The 20,842-nt window shown below is 33.4% G+C and overlaps 2 protein-coding genes across 2 annotated transcripts; both read right to left on the bottom strand.

Moving 5' to 3' along the window:
• Positions 1-249: 249 nt before the first annotated feature.
• Positions 250-5,587, bottom strand: LOC149908277 (uncharacterized). The gene is made up of 8 exons (XM_090102187.1): positions 4,258-5,587; positions 4,005-4,188; positions 3,521-3,652; positions 2,795-2,891; positions 2,368-2,466; positions 1,746-1,894; positions 1,087-1,260; positions 250-688 (listed from the first exon to the last, which is right to left on the bottom strand). Exons 1-8 carry the CDS (start codon positions 5,585-5,587, stop codon positions 550-552), a joined length of 2,304 nt encoding a protein of 767 aa, XP_089958313.1. The 3' UTR covers positions 250-549.
• A 4,293-nt stretch (positions 5,588-9,880) lies between these two features.
• Ppcs (phosphopantothenoylcysteine synthetase) lies at positions 9,881-18,835 on the bottom strand. Its single transcript, XM_090101700.1, has 7 exons — positions 18,697-18,835; positions 13,747-13,903; positions 12,549-12,777; positions 11,961-12,175; positions 11,479-11,664; positions 10,977-11,079; positions 9,881-10,468 (listed from the first exon to the last, which is right to left on the bottom strand). The coding sequence occupies exons 2-7, from the start codon at positions 13,873-13,875 to the stop codon at positions 10,389-10,391; spliced, it is 942 nt and encodes a 313-aa protein (XP_089957826.1). The 5' UTR covers positions 13,876-13,903; positions 18,697-18,835; the 3' UTR covers positions 9,881-10,388.
• Positions 18,836-20,842: the final 2,007 nt, after the last annotated feature.

Here is a 20,842-nt window from a genome sequence, read left to right as displayed (position 1 = left end):
CTACGTGCGCGCACTTTCATACTAGCCCATGGCTGGAGAGACAAAATAGTTGCGGAGACAAAGTTGCTCGTGGGCGCTCGCTCTTATAATTATTAAGCTCAAAACTTTTTGCTACGTGCGTAGCGACAATTATTTTGTATTTAGAAAAAGAAAAACAACATAATTACTTTCTCATAATTTATTGTTACTCTCTACATATTAAAATACAATACAATACAAAATATAAATACAATAACTGTTTTTCCAGAATTAGGAGGGATGAAATATAATTGATAACATTAAAATGTTATTATATTTTTATGTTATCAATTATTTAATTACCAAATTGTTTGGATCAACATGTTTTCTTTTTATAGTAGGACGAAAAACAACACGGTACTATACACATAAATAACACAGATATAAATTATGTAATAGCTGTGTCAATAATAGAATCAAAATTTAAGTCAGAGTGCATTAACCCACTCACACATAGGCATGCCCTCTCGCATAGACTTATAGGAGTAATGACATTTTTGATTGTATTATTTAATGAACTGGGTTATACAATCAACTCTGCTTCGAACTAATCAATTGATCGTACTTCTTCATTTGTTTCGACGCAATTTCTACATCGACGTCAGTGAGGAAATAAGCTTCGAAGTTAGTTAGCGGGCGGAGCATGGCGTAGAGCCGTTCCGCGTATTTTCTGGAAAAGTTACAATTTTGAATATAATGAGATGGTGTTATAAAAAAAATCTATATTTCATAAAACAATAAAATTTAAAGAGACTTGAGTCCTAATTTCTTGTATTTGTTATTCCCCACTTTTCGGAGTTTATAGCAAACGTTATTACACGTATTACGTACACAACCTACTAGAGAGACGCTTTCATTACTCGCGCGACTAGTGCGCTTTCGAGCCTGGCGTAGGTATATATTAAATTGTATAATTTGCGGTTTATAATCAGCGTTTTCAGATTACAAATGCCGAGAATTGGGAATTAGAAATTTTGGTTTGGTTAAGATGATGGGTTGAGTTGGGTTTGTTTTATTTTAAAAAGCGTCAAGTGGGGCTCTGTTCGCGTGCTCTGTGGACGTCCCCACCGTGTGTCCGCGCTCTTGTCGTGCAGCATGTCCGCCATAGCGCGCAGCACGTGCCGGCGAGCTGCTGCCGCGGTGGGAGGCCGAGCGCGCAGCAGCTGCCGCCCGCCCTCCGCCAGCGCTGCGCACACCACCAGCAGCCGGGATGACGCCGTGCGGACTAGCGCGCTCTTGTGGCTAAGATAAATTTGTGTTTTTGAAGTGAAAACTTCTTTAGCGGCGTTGAGCACTTTTTCTGTAATGGGTATAAAATCTTAAACTCGCGTCAGGACACGTGACCTGATCGAAAAAGCGTAAGACGGATACCATTCCAAAATATCAAACATGCTCAACGTTAATAATCAAGTTTTCACTTCTGCCGGCACTCCCGGAGTGCAACACGTCTTTTTATGTATTTTTGTGATGTTTTCACACATAAACTAGATCGATTTTGAAATTCTTTCATCACTAGAAAGCTACATGTCTCGTGACATAGGTATTTTTATTTCACGTAAATCTGTACGAAGCCGGGGCAATTAGCTGGATAAAAATAAAACAATATTTTTTAATAGATAAGTTCAATCCTTCTTTTTCTTATATTTTTATAGTCAAATAACACCTACCCTATCTGGAAGGTATCGATATAGTGATAAGGCAGCCTTTATTGAGGCAGTACATCTTACCCCGTTCCATACACGCATATAGCGGTCACAGAGTGTGTTATATCAACACTGCAAACAATGTCATCTAGTGCCACGTTAGCTGCCCGTCTCACTGGCCGGCAGTAACTCCCAGTCTTCACGAGAAGAATGGCCATCGCTTCGTAGAAATCCTGAAAGTAACTCTTGAGATATTGACAAGAAGCAAAAAGGCTAGAGATGTGGAAACCGATAACGAAATGATACAAGTTTGAAGCTTTCCACCCGAAGCTAAAGCTCGGTACACATATTTTGTGAATGAACAATAGACATTATTATGGAACACGACAAAAACAATCATAATATTATTGTAGTTTTGATTGGTCGATCACCGATTTGTCAAATTGCCTTGTCAAATATAGAAATTGTCTGAAGTGGACTTCCGTTAACAAATTAAACTATGTACCTACTAAAGATTAGTTAAATTATTATTATTTGTCTTCAAATATGTTACATAGTAGGGCAGTATGTTAAAAAACAATAATTTTATAGCAGCTAACATTTACAAATATTAATATGTAGATAGTAGAAATTGTTTTATAGTATTGGACGGGTTTTATCTCGTCAAACAAAATAGGTTTTAGCGACAGAAACTGTAAGTGTTTACCGGCTTCTTCGTATAGTTCGTATTCTTCAAGATTTCTGCGAGGGTCTGACATGCCGCCCGCGATACTTGCGTACGAGGTGACTCTACGTGCACAGTTACCTGTTTTATGCGACGAAATATGTACATGTATTTTAAAACTAGAAAAAACTGTAGAATCAGGATAGATATTTTTTTAATTCTGCGGATTAACTACATAAATGTTACTGGAAAATATAATATTATTATAGTATACACTATTCAGATTTTATTCTAATGTAAAAAGAAGTCCCTAATTTTTAAAGATACTCCCTAGTAGATAATGCATACTTTAATGCTTGATTAAAAAAAAGAGTTATGTAATTATTTGATCAATTTTTTCATCTCGGGTCTTATATCTTTTATATAAACAGTATTTATATTGATAGAGTCGTTTAAAAATTATATGCACCTGTCGAATCAGATCAGCAATACGTGTTTCTGTGATAACAGACCAAAATTTATCCAACACTTTTGGTAATTCTTCTAATGTTTCTAAAGCTTGGCACCTGAAATAATACTTATGTAATTAATAAGAAGAAGAATATGTACTTTTTAAGCTATTGCATAGCTTCTATCGCGGGCCTTGAGCGCGGGGACCGAATCGAGAAATTCCGTAACGAAAAAACCTCACGCTCCCCACTCAGACGGGCTCGGAGGTGTGGCTTGAAGGAATGCTATGCAATAGCTTTACCGCGGCAGTCGCAGTCCCCGAGTGCCACACGTCTTTTTTATAATATATACCAGCATCTTAGGAATGATAACGAATGAAAAAGTATAATATTAATGTACCATACACAGGTGATGTATAATTAAATCCTACTGATTTCAAACTAAGTTTATATAGAGCGTTTTATTAGTATGCGCCTTGAAAAAATATTCTAGCAGATTATAAGATGTTCGTAATTTTCTAAATTGCCTTATTTTGGAACCATGGTTTTACTAAAGACTATAAAACAAGGATTAATGATTAAACTAACGATACACTCGTAGTAAATTAGTTCAGACCTTTTTATTCGACTACATTAAAAAGAATGCCTTCATATAAAATATGTATTAATTTGTTCGAAATAACGTCTATTGACTGTGTTCAAATTTACCAATTTAACAGCTGACTGTTGAACCTTTGAAATATTACCATGAATTAATCTGAAGTCGTCTCTTCAGCTCAGAACAGAGCGCATCGCAACCTCTCTCCGCTGTGTCACTCAATTTTGAATCGTCCGGTGAACAGGTGCTTCTAGGAGATGCACTTCTACTAGTTTCTAACCTATATTTAAAAAGGAACTATCAAGTTTATGGCAGATATATTCAAATATGTGTATCGAAAATATTTCCTCCTATTGGAGAGTTTCCCTCCCTAGTGGAGATCAGTTGAGCTAATGGTGTAGATACTTATATGACATTCAAATGTTGGTTTCAACAGATTTTTCACATCAGACCTAATATTTCTAACAATAAATGCGAAATAAATGCCAATAAATGAGTGTGGCAGTAAATGATGCAGTAGACAAATATTTAAAGTGTATCAATTTATTACAGAGAAGTTATAAAGATAATAGATGATTTCGGTATGGGACAACATTTCTGTCGTAACTTACCTCGACTTATAAAACATATACCTCTGTCGTCTTTGGTTAATCTTGAGCTCTCTGATTCTTCCTTTAATACTAATTGTATCACTAGGATTTTCAGATTGTATTTCGTTGCTCCGCTTCACTTGTTTTCCGACCATAGTAGCTTTTTTAAATGGACCCTCTATGTGTATTGGTGGTAACTGAATTGATTCATTGTGCAGCGTTGCGTCTAATAAATTAATTACTCAATTACTGTTAGAATTCTGAGTTTTACTTATTCAATGTAAATTAAACTAACCGTTTCTGTTATTGATAAAATGACTCTCGCCAGACGCTAAGCCCTTGGTATCTATTTCCCATCTATTAAACGATTTTTCTTTATGATCTTCAGCGACTAAAGGAAGCGTGCTATTTTTAATTAATTTATTAGATCCATTTGAAAATAAAAAGTTTAACGGGCTGTTGGGACATGAGAAATTATTTAGGATTGGTGGAAGTCTAAATTTATCTTTTTCTTGTGCATCATCAAGCGTATTTTTAATTTTAAATTGATCGTTTTCTTCTTGAGGTCTATTAAGAGTGTGCAAACTTGCAGTCATTTCGGTCATGCCATCAACTTTTAAATTAGTTTCTTCTGTCACTGGAGTTAATATACCAACGTTTGGTATGACTGACTGCATATCACTTTCTGGTTGAGGAGTTGGATTTACACTATGGGATAATTTATTATAAAGCTCTTCAATATCATTGTCAATAGACTTAGGGATATCACTATTGACGCTCAATTTATCTTGACTACGCTCAATTTCTGCTCGGTAATTGTTTTCTATCAACGAATCCTCTTCCATATCAGAATACTTGGAAGTTTCAAATTCACTAGAATTTTCATATTGCGTTATGTTTACTTCTTCGCTCGAACTTTCCTGTGATATGTCATCGATAAATTTTATCATTTTGTCTTTAGAAGTCTCATCTGTGAGGTAATCTTTCGACATGTCTGCCTCGTTTTCAGAATTGAGGATAATGGAAGATTTATCCTCTAATGTTGTGGTTATAACTTGTGTGGGGATAAAAGAATTATACACTAAAGCATTATGTGTAGGGAAAAAGGAATTATCTCCCATCACACGTATACGGTACTCCACAGTTCTGTTTTCTGTAAAAGATAATATTGAAGTTTGCGTTTCCAGTGTATTCTGTTCACCAAATTTTACAGGACTTGTTCTTTTTTCATTTTGGGCTAGTTCAAATATGGTTTTGCTAGTTTGTGTGAAAATTTCCTGAGCGACTATAGAGCATTGATGCGAGCTTGATCCAACTGACCTGTCGATTATGCTTGGTTCATGTTTATGGATGATTTTGTCTTGTTTTATTTTAACACGAGTTGCTGCTTTATCTCTAAGGTCAATTGTACCTTCCATTTGATCAATTTGGAATGTTTTATCGCTGTCGTCACTATCGCATTCTATAACGTATGTTTCTTTGCTTGAAGAGTTGTTTCTGTCTGAACTGCTGTCAGTAAAGTCGAAAGAGTACACGTTTGATGTGGTTACACTTTTTTGTGAGTCTGTGTAATTTACTTCGCCAACTATATCTTCGATTTCGTCATCCTGTGGGTACGGGAACATTAGTACTTATACGTATATATTCAATCAAATAAGGTGAATCGTTACTTACCATGATCGTAGAATTTGGAACAAAAATACATATAATTATAACATCACGACATAGTGTAACCACCAGTCGTGTACGTAAATTTATCTAATTTTCATGCAATTCTGACAGGCCATGACGGTAGGAATGCTTTGAATGACAAAATGTTGTCACATTGAAGGAGGCGTAGTATTATCAGCAGTTACAAGCAGTTTTTATTCGACAAGTTTTAGTCTATGATAGATTGACTAATACAGAGGTGCTTTTACCAGTTACATGACGATAATCATTATAAAAGATAATGGTACGGGAGCCAGGAACAGATTTTATGACCAAGTTCCTCTCAAGCGGTAATTAGTAAAATGCATCAAAGTATAGTATTATGAAGCCTCGTGAACGTCAGCTGGAGCTCGGTTGGGGGGAAGAGCGGTTGTAGCCTCCCGTATCAGCTGACGGTTTTTCCACCAAGATACAGCCAGCTGACCTATATATTTATCCACAGTTACATATAAGCTATCATCAGGTAAATTTTTGTTTGAGAGGAAATCACGGAAAATAAATTTTTCTTTAAATTTAACTTTCATGTTCGAGACACCAGCTGACGTATAATACACCATGTTGTAACCAGCTGATTATTTTTTTTCGTTGAGATATTGGGTTAGCTACAATTTGACAAATTTTTAGCTGAGAGGAAATGAATGAATGAATGTATTTTTTTTCCTACGTGCGTGGGAGGCTACAACCGCTCACCCCCCCATCCGAGCGCCAGCTGACGTTCACGAGGCTTTATAATACTATACTCTGATGCTTCTGACGAATTATCTCTTGAGAGGAAATAATGAACCCAATTTGCACCTGGCTCCCTAACTATAATCTTTTGATCAATTCCGAAAACAATTTTTGGAAAATGCTGTCTTTCTTTCATAGAACTGAATATTATGGAAGCAATTATTTCAGATATTTTTAAATGTGTCCAATATAAATAAAACAAGAGGTTAAGTACAAACGAATGGTTTGTAAAATAAAACAATTTATTTCAAACAGATTATATTTGTTTATGTCTAGAATCAGAACATACATTACTTAACAAGAGTCACAAACATCTATATAAATACCCTTCAATATCCAATAAATATATTTTATAAAACTAAGTAATACACTTTAACATTTACGCAACATTAACTTATCTTTTAACATTCTGGCTGTAAAACCATCTCTTAAAACCATTCCACATTGAAACTGATAAAATAATATTAAAAAAAAATAACTACATAATACAATATTTTTTTATTGTTCTAGAACTTTCAGACGAATGTACCAGAACAGTATACACCTACTGTCTCAATAAATAAATCGAATTACGATTGTCATCCATCTCACTTGCACTATATCTCTTTCTCTTTTACTCTTAAGTAAAACCGAAAATTTATAATAGTAACTTTATTAAAAGAGAAAGGAGTAAGTTAAAAAATATTTGTTCTGAATTTATAATAAATTATATAGACCAATTTTTCAGTACATAAATAAAAAATAATGTAGTAATTTTATTGTTTTAACAAAAAATACGGAATTAAATGAAACAAAATATACATCGCTATAAAACCTTAAATGCACTTGATATGTAATTATGGTCAGAATAAGGTATAAATACTAGGGGTCTATAACCGTCTATAGCTATTCAAAATTACTATATCGTGATAAATAAATATAATTTAAAAATAATATCTTTTTCATTATATTTCCACAGAAATAATTTTACGACATAAATATTTTTTCACAAACTTTCCAATAATATCCAATCCTTATAAATATGTGACCATGATATTGGGAACATCGTTATTTTTTTATTTGCCTAGTAAGATTTTTAAGCTATTTTTCGTCGAGGTATTTTAGAGACATTAGTTTAGATTTGAGTAGAATTTGGAAATAAAATACAGGAAATCACAGCCAAATACAGTGAGTTAATTTTCAAACAGAGGTTTCCAAAAAAAAATTTCTATAAGTTCATGATAATTTTTGAAGTGAAACTTCTTTATCGGGGTTGGAAAAAAATTTAGTGTGACATTTTTTCGTTACGCGTGACATTTTTCCGTTACGCGCCATCTTTTTCTTATCCCTACCACGCGTGATTCGACGTTTTTCTGTAAAGTTGCATAAAGTTAATTATTTTTTGAAAAATAAGGTCATAAAGAAGTTTGACTTCTTACGTGTGTACACTAGTACACGCACACATTTTTTTTTGTATTTCAACGTCACGAGTATTTTGAATGTGTATAACTGTATAATTCTCATTTATGGTATCATATTCGTACTATTTTATATTGTCGTTTGATTGTCTGAACGAATATACAAAATGCAGATGTTGCATATTTTACTTTTACATTTCAATTTTAAGTAACTACTAAGTTAAGTTATGTTTTAAAACCTCTTACAGAATCTTTCCAAAATGGCTTCTCTAAAAATTTTACGCCTATAATCTCATTCAACTTCATTCCCAATAACACAGCAGATACGATATATACATAAACACGTAACAAACATATAAAATCTATACATTACATCTAAAGGGCACGAGAGATTACATTTGAAACATTTAATATCATTTGTATATAGATATAATTACGATAATATCTACTGGGCGTCACCCAATGGTCCATAAAGGGACATCTAACTTACTCAGTTTAAATACGCATTATATTTTAAAAGAGAATTTTCCAAAAGGTTTTACACAACTGCTAATAAGTTTGATTACATTATAACTATAATCTTAGAAATACGTAAACAGATTTGGATGGGATTTGTAGAAATAGCAAAAAGTAGCTCAATTCACAGAAGTGTTTTTTTTAATAATGTATTTATTTTATATACTTATGGGACATTTGTATCCTTTAAAATATCAAGTTTTTTCCGTAATTAGTACCACAAAAATAATTTTAATTTTTTAACTACATACTGAATAATAATTTCAATTCATTCATTCGAGACTAAGATAAGAATTTCTACAAATATGTAGGGTGTATTTTCATTCAATGTTTATATAAATTATGAGGACATTATATTACAGGGGCCGTATTATGACCTCTTATTCCCAGTCAGTTTACGCCGTGAATTGAACTGACAGGCAAATTCATATCTATACTATAATCTCAGGAACAACTGGTCCGATTTGAACAATTATTTCGTTGTAAGATTCATTTATCGAAAGCTATAGGCTATATATCATCACGCTAAGACCAACAGGAGCGGAGCAATGCGGGTGAAACCGCGGGGAACAGCTAGTTCAGCATGGCTGGTTACTGTGATATAATATTTAGTATATATGTACATATACATAATATGAATCTGCCAGTCAGTTCAATTCACTGCGTAAACTGTCTGGAAATAAGACATCATAATACGGCTCCAGATGTTATATTTGGACCCTTAACAGGTTTAAATACAGCAATCAATTTCAAACTTAAACAGAAAGATAGAGAACTTTAAAGACGTATATAATCTGCATTCTGCATAATATAATTTACATAAGTATTCGGATAAAATCATATTGTTAAAAACATACTTTTTAAATATTAAAGTACTTTCAATATAAACAAAATCTCATATAACTTCACAAAAGGATAAAGAAGGAATTCCTTTCACAATTTCTTTTGATTTGTTTTTTTTTCACAGCACTCTTAAAAAAATCAATAATCTCTCAAAGGTCAGAATCAAACTCAGAGATGATTTTGATTTTCTATTTTCTATTCAATCACCGAAACTAGACGATAAACACGTTATATCCAAAATATGCGTTTTTCAATTTAATGAAAATTTGGCGACTTTTTTAATTTTATGGAAAATATCAACAACCAGAGAACACCCTGAATCTATGAGTACAACACGTTTAGAGGAAGAAGACGTTTGTAGTAGCCACAGATTAACAAAGCATAGACTATAGACGATAATAATTATTACCTTCATCCAGGGCATAAATCACAAATCTATCTGTAATCACCCAATTATTTAGAAACCTTGTTAAATGGTATAGAGTTGTTAAGTGTAGATTAATGAAAGATTACAGATAATTGAAACAAAACTATCAATTTGTCTATGAAACCATAGACATTCAATAACACAGTAACTTACCCAAAGATTTCAAAGCAGTATATTTATTGTGCTGGTGATTTAAAGCATCAAATACTTTTTTAATCTGTAGTCACATACGAAGAGAAGACGAATAGCACACTTTCACTTTCACACTAAGACACTTAGCACTAACACTGCACTTTTTTTACTTTTTCAGTCACCATTTTTCAAGTTCTTCATATAGGGTTGCCATGGGAGTTTTAAATTTTAGTACGTATTTAAAATAATAACTAATAAGTAAACATGATAATTTAAAATGAGAAAATATTAGTTCTCGTTAACAAAAAACAATTTAATAGAATTTAAGTTGAAGCAGCAAATGATAATAATCAAAACAATCCAATTTTAGAATAAGGAAAACTTTAACAAAAACAAAACAATAAAGATACATCAAACAACCAAATTATTATAGCCTATTTACGACTATTTTTGTAGTGAATAGGTTCTATTCCAATAGAACCTATATCAAAGCTGGCATTCAATAAATGCAATTTAGAAAAAAAGAGCCAATGTCAAAAAACAGCCAGTTCCAAAAAAAAGAACTGCACATAAACAACCGCCTGTTCGAATTTCAAAAATTAAAAAAACAAACTCCCAGCAACCCCCCGCCTAGTCGACCAGGTACAGTCTCGCTAGACGGCCGGCCGCGGCTCAGCGCGCGCCGCGTGACGTCACGTGCGCGCCGTGCAAGCGGATTATCTCCTCGACTATTGGCGCTTCTATGTCTACACCTGGAACGTTAGATATTAACACATATTAATAAAAAAAGACGGGTTGCACTCCGGGAGTGCCGGCAGAAGTGAAAACTTGATTATTAACGTTGAGCATGTTTTATATCCATCCGTCTTACGCTTTTTCGATCAGGTCACGTGTCCTGACGCGAGTTTAAGATTTTATACCCAACGCCGCTAAAGAAGTTTTCACTTCAAAAAAAAAAAAGACGTGTGTCACTCGGGGACTGTCGCGGTAAAGCTATTGCATTCTATGCCTTCAAGCCACACCTCCGTGTCCGTCGGAGTGGGGAGCGTGTATATTGAATTCTATATTGAACGATGGTACGTGTTAAGGCTTTCAAGTTGCAACTACCCGCAGTGTACCGCTTATTTTTATGTGAGGTTAGTAAAAAAAGCTGTGTGCAATCAAATTAATTAATTACGAATACAATCGAAAGTTTTTGACTTGACACATTCCGAATTCAATAAAATTGATAAGCATAATGTAAAAAATATTCAAACATACCCGCGTGAACTTCTTCTCTGGTGAGGACGATTTCTTGATTAGCCTCCTTCGTCACGACGACCACTCGCTGATGCCTCGTTTGTAACATATTCGCGACTACCACCTGCAAATAATGGCACATTTATTATTATCACTTTAAAAATGCTTAAATTATAATAAATGCTTTGGATTGATGTCGAATACCTAACTAACTTATAACTTTGTAGTAGTACAATAACAGAAATGCAAGCTATAATCTTCTTTTGTTGTTGAGGAATACGATGAAGTAAATTTTTTTGGTAAGTTGAAAAATGCATTTATTATGTGATACAACGAAATTCATAGAGGTGAATTAATTGATAGATTTGGTTAAAACTGAAGATTTTAAAAACATTAACATTACTTGCCCAATACAAAGACAACCAATTTGTGCAATAGAAGCAAAATCTTCCTATACACAACAACGAGACACAAAAGGCGCTTACGCATATAAACAATAAAGTTATATGGCAAGTGTACTCACTTTATGCTTATACTTGTCCAACGCGGCTCTTGCTTTAGGTATAAGCAGGTTCTCATCAGTTTCCAGTTTAAACGATATGACGAACGCGTTAGGCACCCACAGGTTAACGAGTGGCGCCAGCAATTTAGGCACTAAGTGTAAATGGATCACTGGAGCACCACTTTCTGACTGTATTTTGTGGGTGGGCTGGAAAATTAGAAAATGTTGTTGATTAATGTTGTCAGAAATATCCAAAGACAGGTTTGAGACGATTTAGACGGTTTTAAATAACTCGCAAAAAGCTTCTGCCAACAAATTGCGGAATTATAAAATTATTAAAAATAATAAATGTGTAAAGAATTGATCTAATATCTTCGTAAATGTTGGGAAAAATTGACATTTTATATTTTTGTTAGCTTTAAAAATTAAGTTGATTAACAGTCTTATGACTTGCACTGTCAGTCGGCTAAAGAAAAGACAAAGTATAAACCTATAAAACTTACAATACTATCCTTCGGTATATAGAAGTCAGAAACCGCCGCGGCCAAGAACAACAAAGCCCTTGGGCCAGATTTGGCCAGCACTTCACAAGCCGCTCGTAACAACCAGAAGTACTCTGACACGGTTGTGAACGCTATGTGCAAGATGGCGCCCGCAGCGTGTGCCGCTTGGTACCGGGACAGTACTGGCGCCAGTGCGAACACACTGTCCTGTTTTACTGGAATATTCGGATATATTTATGTTTGCTTAGATATTAAGAAGGTTAAGTACCCGTTTCACAACTTTCAAATACTGTGAGTCTATCAAACACATTTTGACAAATATTTTTACCAAGTACGACAAGAACTTGGCCCAGACTTGGCCAAAAGTCCATAACCGCGCGCCACTGTCTTTAAAATTCACTTATGTTATGCCAGTAGCATTTTGTAACAACACATTTTTTTCTAAAAATGGCTTACTTATTTTAATATAAAAGAGTGAACATTTTTAAGCTTGTTTCATGTATTCAAATTTCATATCTTGTGAATATCCTATGTCATTTCCACGAGATTAGCTTAGACTACACTGCACTCTAAACTGCTCCTCCTCACCTCTAATAGTAGTATTATTGTCTTGTTCCTGTATCTCAAGCATATCCAGCAGCTTGGGTCCATTGAAATGTCTCGTGAAGGGTTCTAGAGACTTCTGTCGGTGCATAAAGATCACCGCGTACCCTTGTTCCAGGAAATATTCCGCTGATGCCGCGCCACGTTTCCCCGCACTGAAGTTGTCGACAAATCTGACTGTATTGTGCTCTAGTGGTACTGTGGTACCGCCGGACTGGGGACAAGTAAACGAATAATCAAATACAAATATCGTATTGAAGGTTGTTTGGAGGGAAAAAGGTTTGATTTTACGCGAGTATTATAGTAAATCGAAGATTTTAACTATAGGAGAAAGTTTTTTAAATTTAGATATAAATAGACTATACTAATACTATAAAGCTGAAGAGTTTGTTTGTTTGTTTGAACGCGCTAATCTCAGGAACTACTGGTCCAATTTGAAAAAAATATTTGTTAGATAGCCCATTTATCGAGGATAGGCTATACAAGGTGAAAGGTAAGACATTTGAAAAATTTAGACAGGAGCTTCTACTCATGAAACTGAACAACTTTTGTTCTACAACTTTGCTGAATTCGTAGAAAAAAATTTGGACTTTGTATGGAAATCTGTCACCTGATTAGCGAAGTTTCCTTCCAATTTTTTTTTACGAATTCAGCAAAGTTGTAGAACAAAAGTTGTTCAGTTTCATGAGTAGAAGCTCCTGTCTAAATTTTTCAAACGTCTTACCTTTCACCTTGTATATCATTACGCTAAGACCAACAGGAGCGGAGCCTCGCGGCTGAAACCGCGAAGTTTATTAAAAGTGTTAATAAATCTCTTTCAAATCTGATAAAATCTTGAATTTCTCCATCAAACTGCTAACATCTTTTGCACAGAAAACTACAACATTACAAGTTAATCTTTGATTGAATATTGCTGAGTTTTTTCGCATAGAAAATTACAAATATATGATGCAAGTGAGCAAGACATCGTGTGTGGCATGTACAGCAGAAAACTGTGTGATAATAATGACGTCAAGTTTTATCACTTATCTTTCGCTTTAAAGTGTTTAAAGTTCATTAGTTTCTTTTTTGTCTCATCTTACGTCAACTCAACTGTAAATAGCCTGGTTTCTACATTTTTAGGTACTCGAACGATGGTTTTGGGATATTTGGAGATTTTCTTATAAGTTCTTAACATACTCACAGTGACAAGTACTATCTTGTGTCCCTGTCTGTCGTGCCGCTCACAAAACTCTTTGAGAAGCGAACGATTGTCCTCAAAATCGGTTGGAGGCAGATGCGTCGCGAAAAACTCTTCCCAAGATCCGCTCATTTTCAATGATTTCTATTTCTGCAATATCCTGTGGAAAAATATGATTTTAAAGTAAAAAAGTTATTTTAAAATGATAAACTCCATCAATTTTAATTTAAGATAAAATCTCAAAGCTAATGAAACGTACACTGTTTTAACGTAACCAATTTAGTAGGGTAGATCTCCAGATTTTATATGCGTACTTATTTGTAGTTGATAAAAATAATAACTACAGAAATGGAAGACAAAATTTTAGATTTGAATTAAGTTATTTTTGAATGAGAGATTATCAAAAGCTTTACGGTGATTAAAATTATTCCACAAATCATTTCTGCTAAATAAAATCACTTTTCAAGACGAACGCGACAATAATGTCACACAAAGCCAGCACGATCTCCATCGTTTATCTAACCGTTGAGTCTTTTGTGTTTTATTCAACCGACACTGCCTTTACCGCTTAACAAGGCATAGTGTACGTAATAAATGAGCACACACTGCAAGGTTGTTAGCACTAGGCATTTATGTGCCACCTTTGTCCTTTACTAATCCACGTAAACTGGGTTTAAGCTAAGTTTGATCCTAATTATCTTGTCCCTATTACGATTAATTGCCAATTATAGGTATTTATGTCCAATATTTTATTCCCCCTATTAATATATCTTGTTATTTCTTAAGGGTTGACTTTGAAAATATGTAATGCTGGAGAGTTTTGACGGTTAAGAAGTCATAAATAATAAAGTGTTTATATTGAAATACCATATCACGACATATACCACGACATATTTATAGCATTTTAAAGTTTTTAAGGATCGTTCGAATAAATGGTCGAAGGCACCATCGATTTTCAGTAGAAATTGTATAAATGTGTAGGTAATGTTTATTTTTAGAAAGCTGGGCGTTGGCGTAGAAGCATAGAATTAGGTCTATTACGTGCCTATGGTAAACAAGGGTGAGGCCTACCTTGACCGAATACATTTAATGCTATCCTGCTAATATTGTAAATCCGCAAGTTTATGGATGTTTTGATACGTTTATGTTGTAGCCAATTAGTTTATGGGAGGGTTAATGGGATCATAACTGTATGACTTGAGCAGTTAACATGTCAATAAAAACGTGGTAAAATTGACGATCAGCCTTGTTTATCCCATATTTACCCTATTAGGTATACCGTTGAATAGGCTCTAACGTATTCAAGCCGATAAAGCAGTTCATAAGGATGCTAAGTTCCTATATTAAACAGTTGATTAAGCTAGCGGCACATATAAACGGATTCGAAAAAAGTTTGGAAGATTGTCACATAGGAAAGCATAAAGGTTGTAAGAAATTTTTTTTTGGCAATTCCCGAGTTTTCACTTGGTCCTCTTTCAGTCATAAAATTATCATTTCTATGTCCTAATTTTGTTACTTGATAAATATGACGTCATCTAAAGAATCTTTTCACATACGTATCAGATTAATATTCCAAGATTTGCTTACATTTCCGCGTTGATAGCGAAACTTAACGAGTTTGTGAGTATTCAGCTAATAGGATTGAGGTCATATCGTAATTTGATAGCATTTCGCTGGCCACGCGTTAATAGCCGCCCTAATTATGTGAGGCTTCTACTTAATTAAGCTGAGACGCAATTCGGGATATTGAAAGGAAGTTTTTGAAGTGAAATTTCTTTAGCGTTGAGAGAAAAATTTAACGGTCGCGTCATGGCAATACAGTCATTTCTTGGAGTAAGGCGACGATTTCGGTATCTTTGAATCTTGCCAAAGAAGTTTCACTTCTGATACGTGTGCTGATGTGCTCGGTACACACGCTCTTTTTTTAAGATGTGCCTGTACCCTATGGCTATAGAGTATGTATTTACTTTTGGGTTAACGTTTTTACACGCTTTATATTAGCTTCACCTGTATGTTTGTTTGTAACCGACTTCTTTGGGCGCGATTTTGACCCACTTTAAACGGCCAGATTTCGTCGTCGAGGACCGATGACAATACACTAATTTGATAAAATTTTCTATTTTTTAGTTCGGTTTTCTATAAAAAGCGTGTTTTTTAGTTTTTTTAACTATTATTATTTTTAGACTATATTGATGGGATAACGTATTTTACGACATGGCTGAAATAGCTAATTAGCTAATACATAATAGTTATGGTTAGGTTTCATGGAGGTTGTACGAACTTTAAAAGATCTATTGATTTAAATCTGCCTCGCTGTTCGTGTTCGAAATATTGAGAAAAATAATAATGAAACCGGTTAAAATTCTTGATATATAAACATGAATGGAATGTACATTTAGTATATCAAAATATATAATAAAGATAGTTATTACGTGATAATTCACGTGATGACATAATAAAACATATAAATCCTGATTAAATATGTATACACATAATATACAATGTACCCAATTAATACATGATGTATTAGGACTCTCACTAAATAGGCTAAACACGGTAATGATAGATTATAATTACCAAAATAGATTAGTGAAGTAAATCTCTATTGCTTTAAAAACACTTGTATTTGTATATTATGAGTTTCCATTTGTTTACTGAAACAAAACGTTATTATTTTTTTGTTGATATTGGTACAGTTTATTTGAATTTTTTATATACTAACCTTATAAAATATACGTAACTCACTCTGTCTGTAGTCTGTAACTTGACGCGTGTAAAATATAGGATAATTACGTGTGTCTGGCACGCGATAACCGCACGCAAGAGAAGCCTTGGGCGGAAAGCAAGTTAATAAATAGATCATTACAATACACCTGTTTTTATAAATATTGATAAGTAAAATTTTTAACTTTGTCCTTTAGACTGCGTCCTATCTGGGTAAAGTTCAAAAGTATGAAATGAAATATGACACTATGTTTATGAAAAAGGGCTAAGGTTTCTGGCTTATCTTATCTTATTGTCATGAGATTTTAATTTTTAGATTAATCTCTATCACTATAAGCATACAAAACAAACATTTATTTAAATTGATCATAGTATAAAACACAATCCGTCCCTATGTTTGCTAAGATTGTTAATAACTCAGGCCCCGGAACCACAGACACAATAAAAAATCTATTGTGCCTGGGACCGATCGGGCCGCTTGGGGCTCTATGGGTCAAAATGTCACAATGACTTCTTCATTAATTTTCTTTCTTCATTAATTTTCCGTACAATATCAGTTATTGAGATAATAAAACATTATAATCTACATTCTACTTGAATAACATTTAACTTTGAATATTTCGAAATCTGTTAAATTTCAGATTAGCTATTTACAATCAAATCAGTCAGAAACTATAAAAATATATGCCCTCAACAGGAACCCAGTAATAGATGTCTGAAAAAACATTGATTTTGCAATTTATCTGTGCATGTGGACATCACGACTGCTTGAAACGGTGAAGAAAAACATTGTGTAGAAAATAGCATGTTGAAGAATCAAAAGTTTGCATTATTATTGGGATGAATTTATGCATACCTAATACATAATTTGGCAATTGTTCATATTAAAAGTTCTATATTTTGTACGATGAAAACAAAGCAAAGCTTTTAAGCCGATTCTTCTTGAAATAATAATTTGTGGTAGTTGAATAAACATTACTTCTATCATTTTATGTGATTAAAGAAATTAGAGTTTGCGAAGACTTTTTGTTTGGTTTAACACACTACTTTCGGGAACTGTTTATTTGAATTGAAAATTCAATTTGTATTAGATAACTAGATTTCCGCCCGCGGCTTCGCCCGCGTTTGCAAAGGAAAACCCGCATAGTTCCCGTTCCCGTGGGATTTCCGGGATAAAAACTATCCTATGTGTTAATCCAAGTTACCATCTATATGTGTGCTAAATTTCATTGAAATCGGTTCAGTAGTTTTTACGTGAAAGAGTAACAAACATCCATACATCCATACATCCATACATCCATACATCCATACATCCTTACAAACTTTCGCCTTTATAATAGTATTAAGAAAGATTAAGATTAATTAAGTCTATGGAAGTATGTATGTAATAGACTATATAACATCATGCTACAATTGATATTGAAAAAATAAGTTAATATTTTTGTTAAAAAATATTTTGTGAATTGAATTTATGTGCTAAATTTGATAAGATCATCATCATAAGAGTAATAATAAAATAGATAAGTAATGTAAATCAATGTTTAACCAATCCATTGAAAAGATAAGGTTTCCCGGAAGAAATTTCTGTTTAGTGATAAGACCACATATTTCATAATTTAGGTTAATATTATAAAATGTACACTTACTTTTTCATTAGTTTTCTTTTATTAATGGAATAAATACTAAATACAGCCAGAGCTAATAATAGAGAAGAAATTAAAATAAGCAGTAAATTTGAATATGACTACCTTATACTAAGAATATTAGGCACTGTGATAAATATTAAGGTGATGTATGAGTAAGTATGAAATGATTGTGTAAATTATATTACATGAAAAAAAAACCTAATTTATACTTATTGGGGTTTCACAGTCCACTGCACAGATTGTCAATAAACACTATAGTGAAACTAAAAATACTTTGAACTTCAAGGTTAAAAATCAAATAAAAAAACACTATGTAGCGTAAGGAAAACGTATTAGTTGTGTACTAAAAATAATTCAATTATAGTAAGATCTTATCATAAGCATAATTGAGTATTTCGGTTAAACGTTAAATATGTACTTACACAATTGATATAATTTAATAAGAACCGTAATTAATATTTCTTGTACACAGCAGAATAGATATAAGAACTATGAACCGGTGCAAAGATCACTAGTTTATAGGAAAAATCAATGGATCGTCTGCATTGTCACTTCACTGCTTACTAAGAATAAGATACTGTACCTACGAAAACGTCTTATTTCGCACTCTTGTGGCTTCGCTGTTCACACGTAATATCGGTTTATATTCACAATTTATATTAAATAATCAAGGCTCTAATGCTTTAAAATGTTTCAGCAACAAGACTGTTGATAGAGGTCGATTTGTAATTTGACGAAATTTATTGACTTATTGTATTTCAGCCGTCAATGTCGGATGTCACAGTCAAAGTCAAATGTCACTTTAGCATTGGGCACAGATTAAATAGGCTTTGGAGAATGGGGATGTCCTCCCAAATATTTCTATACCAAAATTTGTGCCAAAATTCAAAATTTTTTCAATTTGAATATCCTTTTCACAGATCCTATTAGACCTATGGAACCTACCTACTAATATAATAAATGTAATAGTTCGTTAGATTGTACCGAATGGAAATGATTGTATTTAAGTTATAGTACGACATAAAAGAGATGAAATTAATTATTTTGGAACTAATTCGTTTTTCATTACCTGGCAACCCTGAATTGGCAATGTAGCTGTCAAGTTGAATAAAAATTTGTTGTTTTTTTCGTGAAGTGGAGAATTATTGAGATAAAATTGTTATTTAGAACAAGAAATTTAAATAAAAAAGGAGACATCATGAAAAAGGTTAAACGTAGCGGTGTCCGTGATGTGGTGTATAAAGTTTTTATTCGGTGTTTGTCCGAATTTCAAGCTGGAAATTTATTGACTGATTTGGAAAACGTTTACAAACGTACAGCAGAATATACCGGTGAGATTCCATTTATTTTTGCTCAGTACTACGTAAAATAGAATATTCCATTAGTAACGAGTGTTTAATGTATGTATGTATGGCGATTATTACGTTTTCGCAATTTAATTTGAGGTTATTTGTATGTAAACAAAAACTAGTTTTTATAGTGCGACCAGCACAATTTGAGTCAAGAAGTTATATCCAATCCAACCAGCCTCAAATAAAGTACCTAGTTTAGATTTTACTACATAGTATAGTGATAACTGTTTTCATACAGCTATCTATCTATTAATCAATCAAACCATAAGAAAAAAAAATCATATTTACTGTATCATATTTACAGATACTGAAGATGCCCCGTACCCTCTTGCCAGTACTTCGAAACAGAGTGATGATCAGTCCTTTGAAGGAGTAGAATATTTAGATTTTGATGAATTATATTAATGTACAAAATTTATCTCCAAAAAAAATAAAAATATGTGGTTTTCAAATCGCCTTGTTTTTTTCTACCCGACGATCCCAGAAAGAGGGTAATGTGTTTGAGCTGCATGTATGCTTGTTTGTTTGTATGTTTGATTCTATGTGCGCCTCTGCAGTCTAAACACTTGACCGATTTTTATAAAATAACTAATTCCAAATACATTAAAGTAAAATTTGACCTAGGTAGGTCAATTAAAATACTAATGTATTTTTGTCTTAAATTACACTATTGCTACAATGAAACAATTATAACGGTTTAAATCGCGGTATTTATTTTAGATTATATAATATAGATTTTTGGATTTTTATTCTATAGTATCAAGATCGCTTGCGTCGCAGTATCAGTGTTGCTATATGAGCGACGGTGGCGCCCTCATTTATTTTCATCTCTTTTGTGTCGCACTGTACCTACTGTTTTAAGCGAACTGCGAAAACCACTGAACGGATTTTAATGACACTTGTTAGTTGTTAGTAATGTAACTGACTAATAATTAGTCATGAAGGTTTCATAATCCATACTTTATTAATATTATAAATGCGCTGTCTGTCTGACTGTTACTCAATCACGCCTAAACGACTGAACCAATTTGCATGAAATTTGGTATAGAGATATTTTGATACCCGAGAAAGGACATAGGCTACTTTTTACCCCGGGATAAAGGGTAGGTTTTATCCCGGAAATCCCCCGGGAACGGGAACTATGTGGGTTTTCCTTTGACTGCGCGGGCGAAGCCGCGGATGGAAAGCTAGTGATTTATATTTACTACAAAATACTATAGTCAATTAATTATCTTCTTTGTGGTGGTTCCTGGCTACAAATATGACACAGTGGTAACAAAATTTAGTTAAAATGTTTATTAAACTAATTAAATAAAACAAATAATAATTAAAGAAATTACAATCTATTTATTGGCATGATTTAATTTAAGTACTAAG

The sequence above is a fragment of the Colias eurytheme genome, chromosome 5 (genome assembly GCF_061535395.1).
Source record: "Colias eurytheme isolate Ceu_HAF_F1 chromosome 5, ilColEury1 Martin Lab GWU primary, whole genome shotgun sequence".
NCBI classification, from domain to species: Eukaryota; Metazoa; Arthropoda; class Insecta; order Lepidoptera; family Pieridae; genus Colias; species Colias eurytheme.
This window is presented reverse-complemented; position numbering and strand designations above follow the sequence as displayed.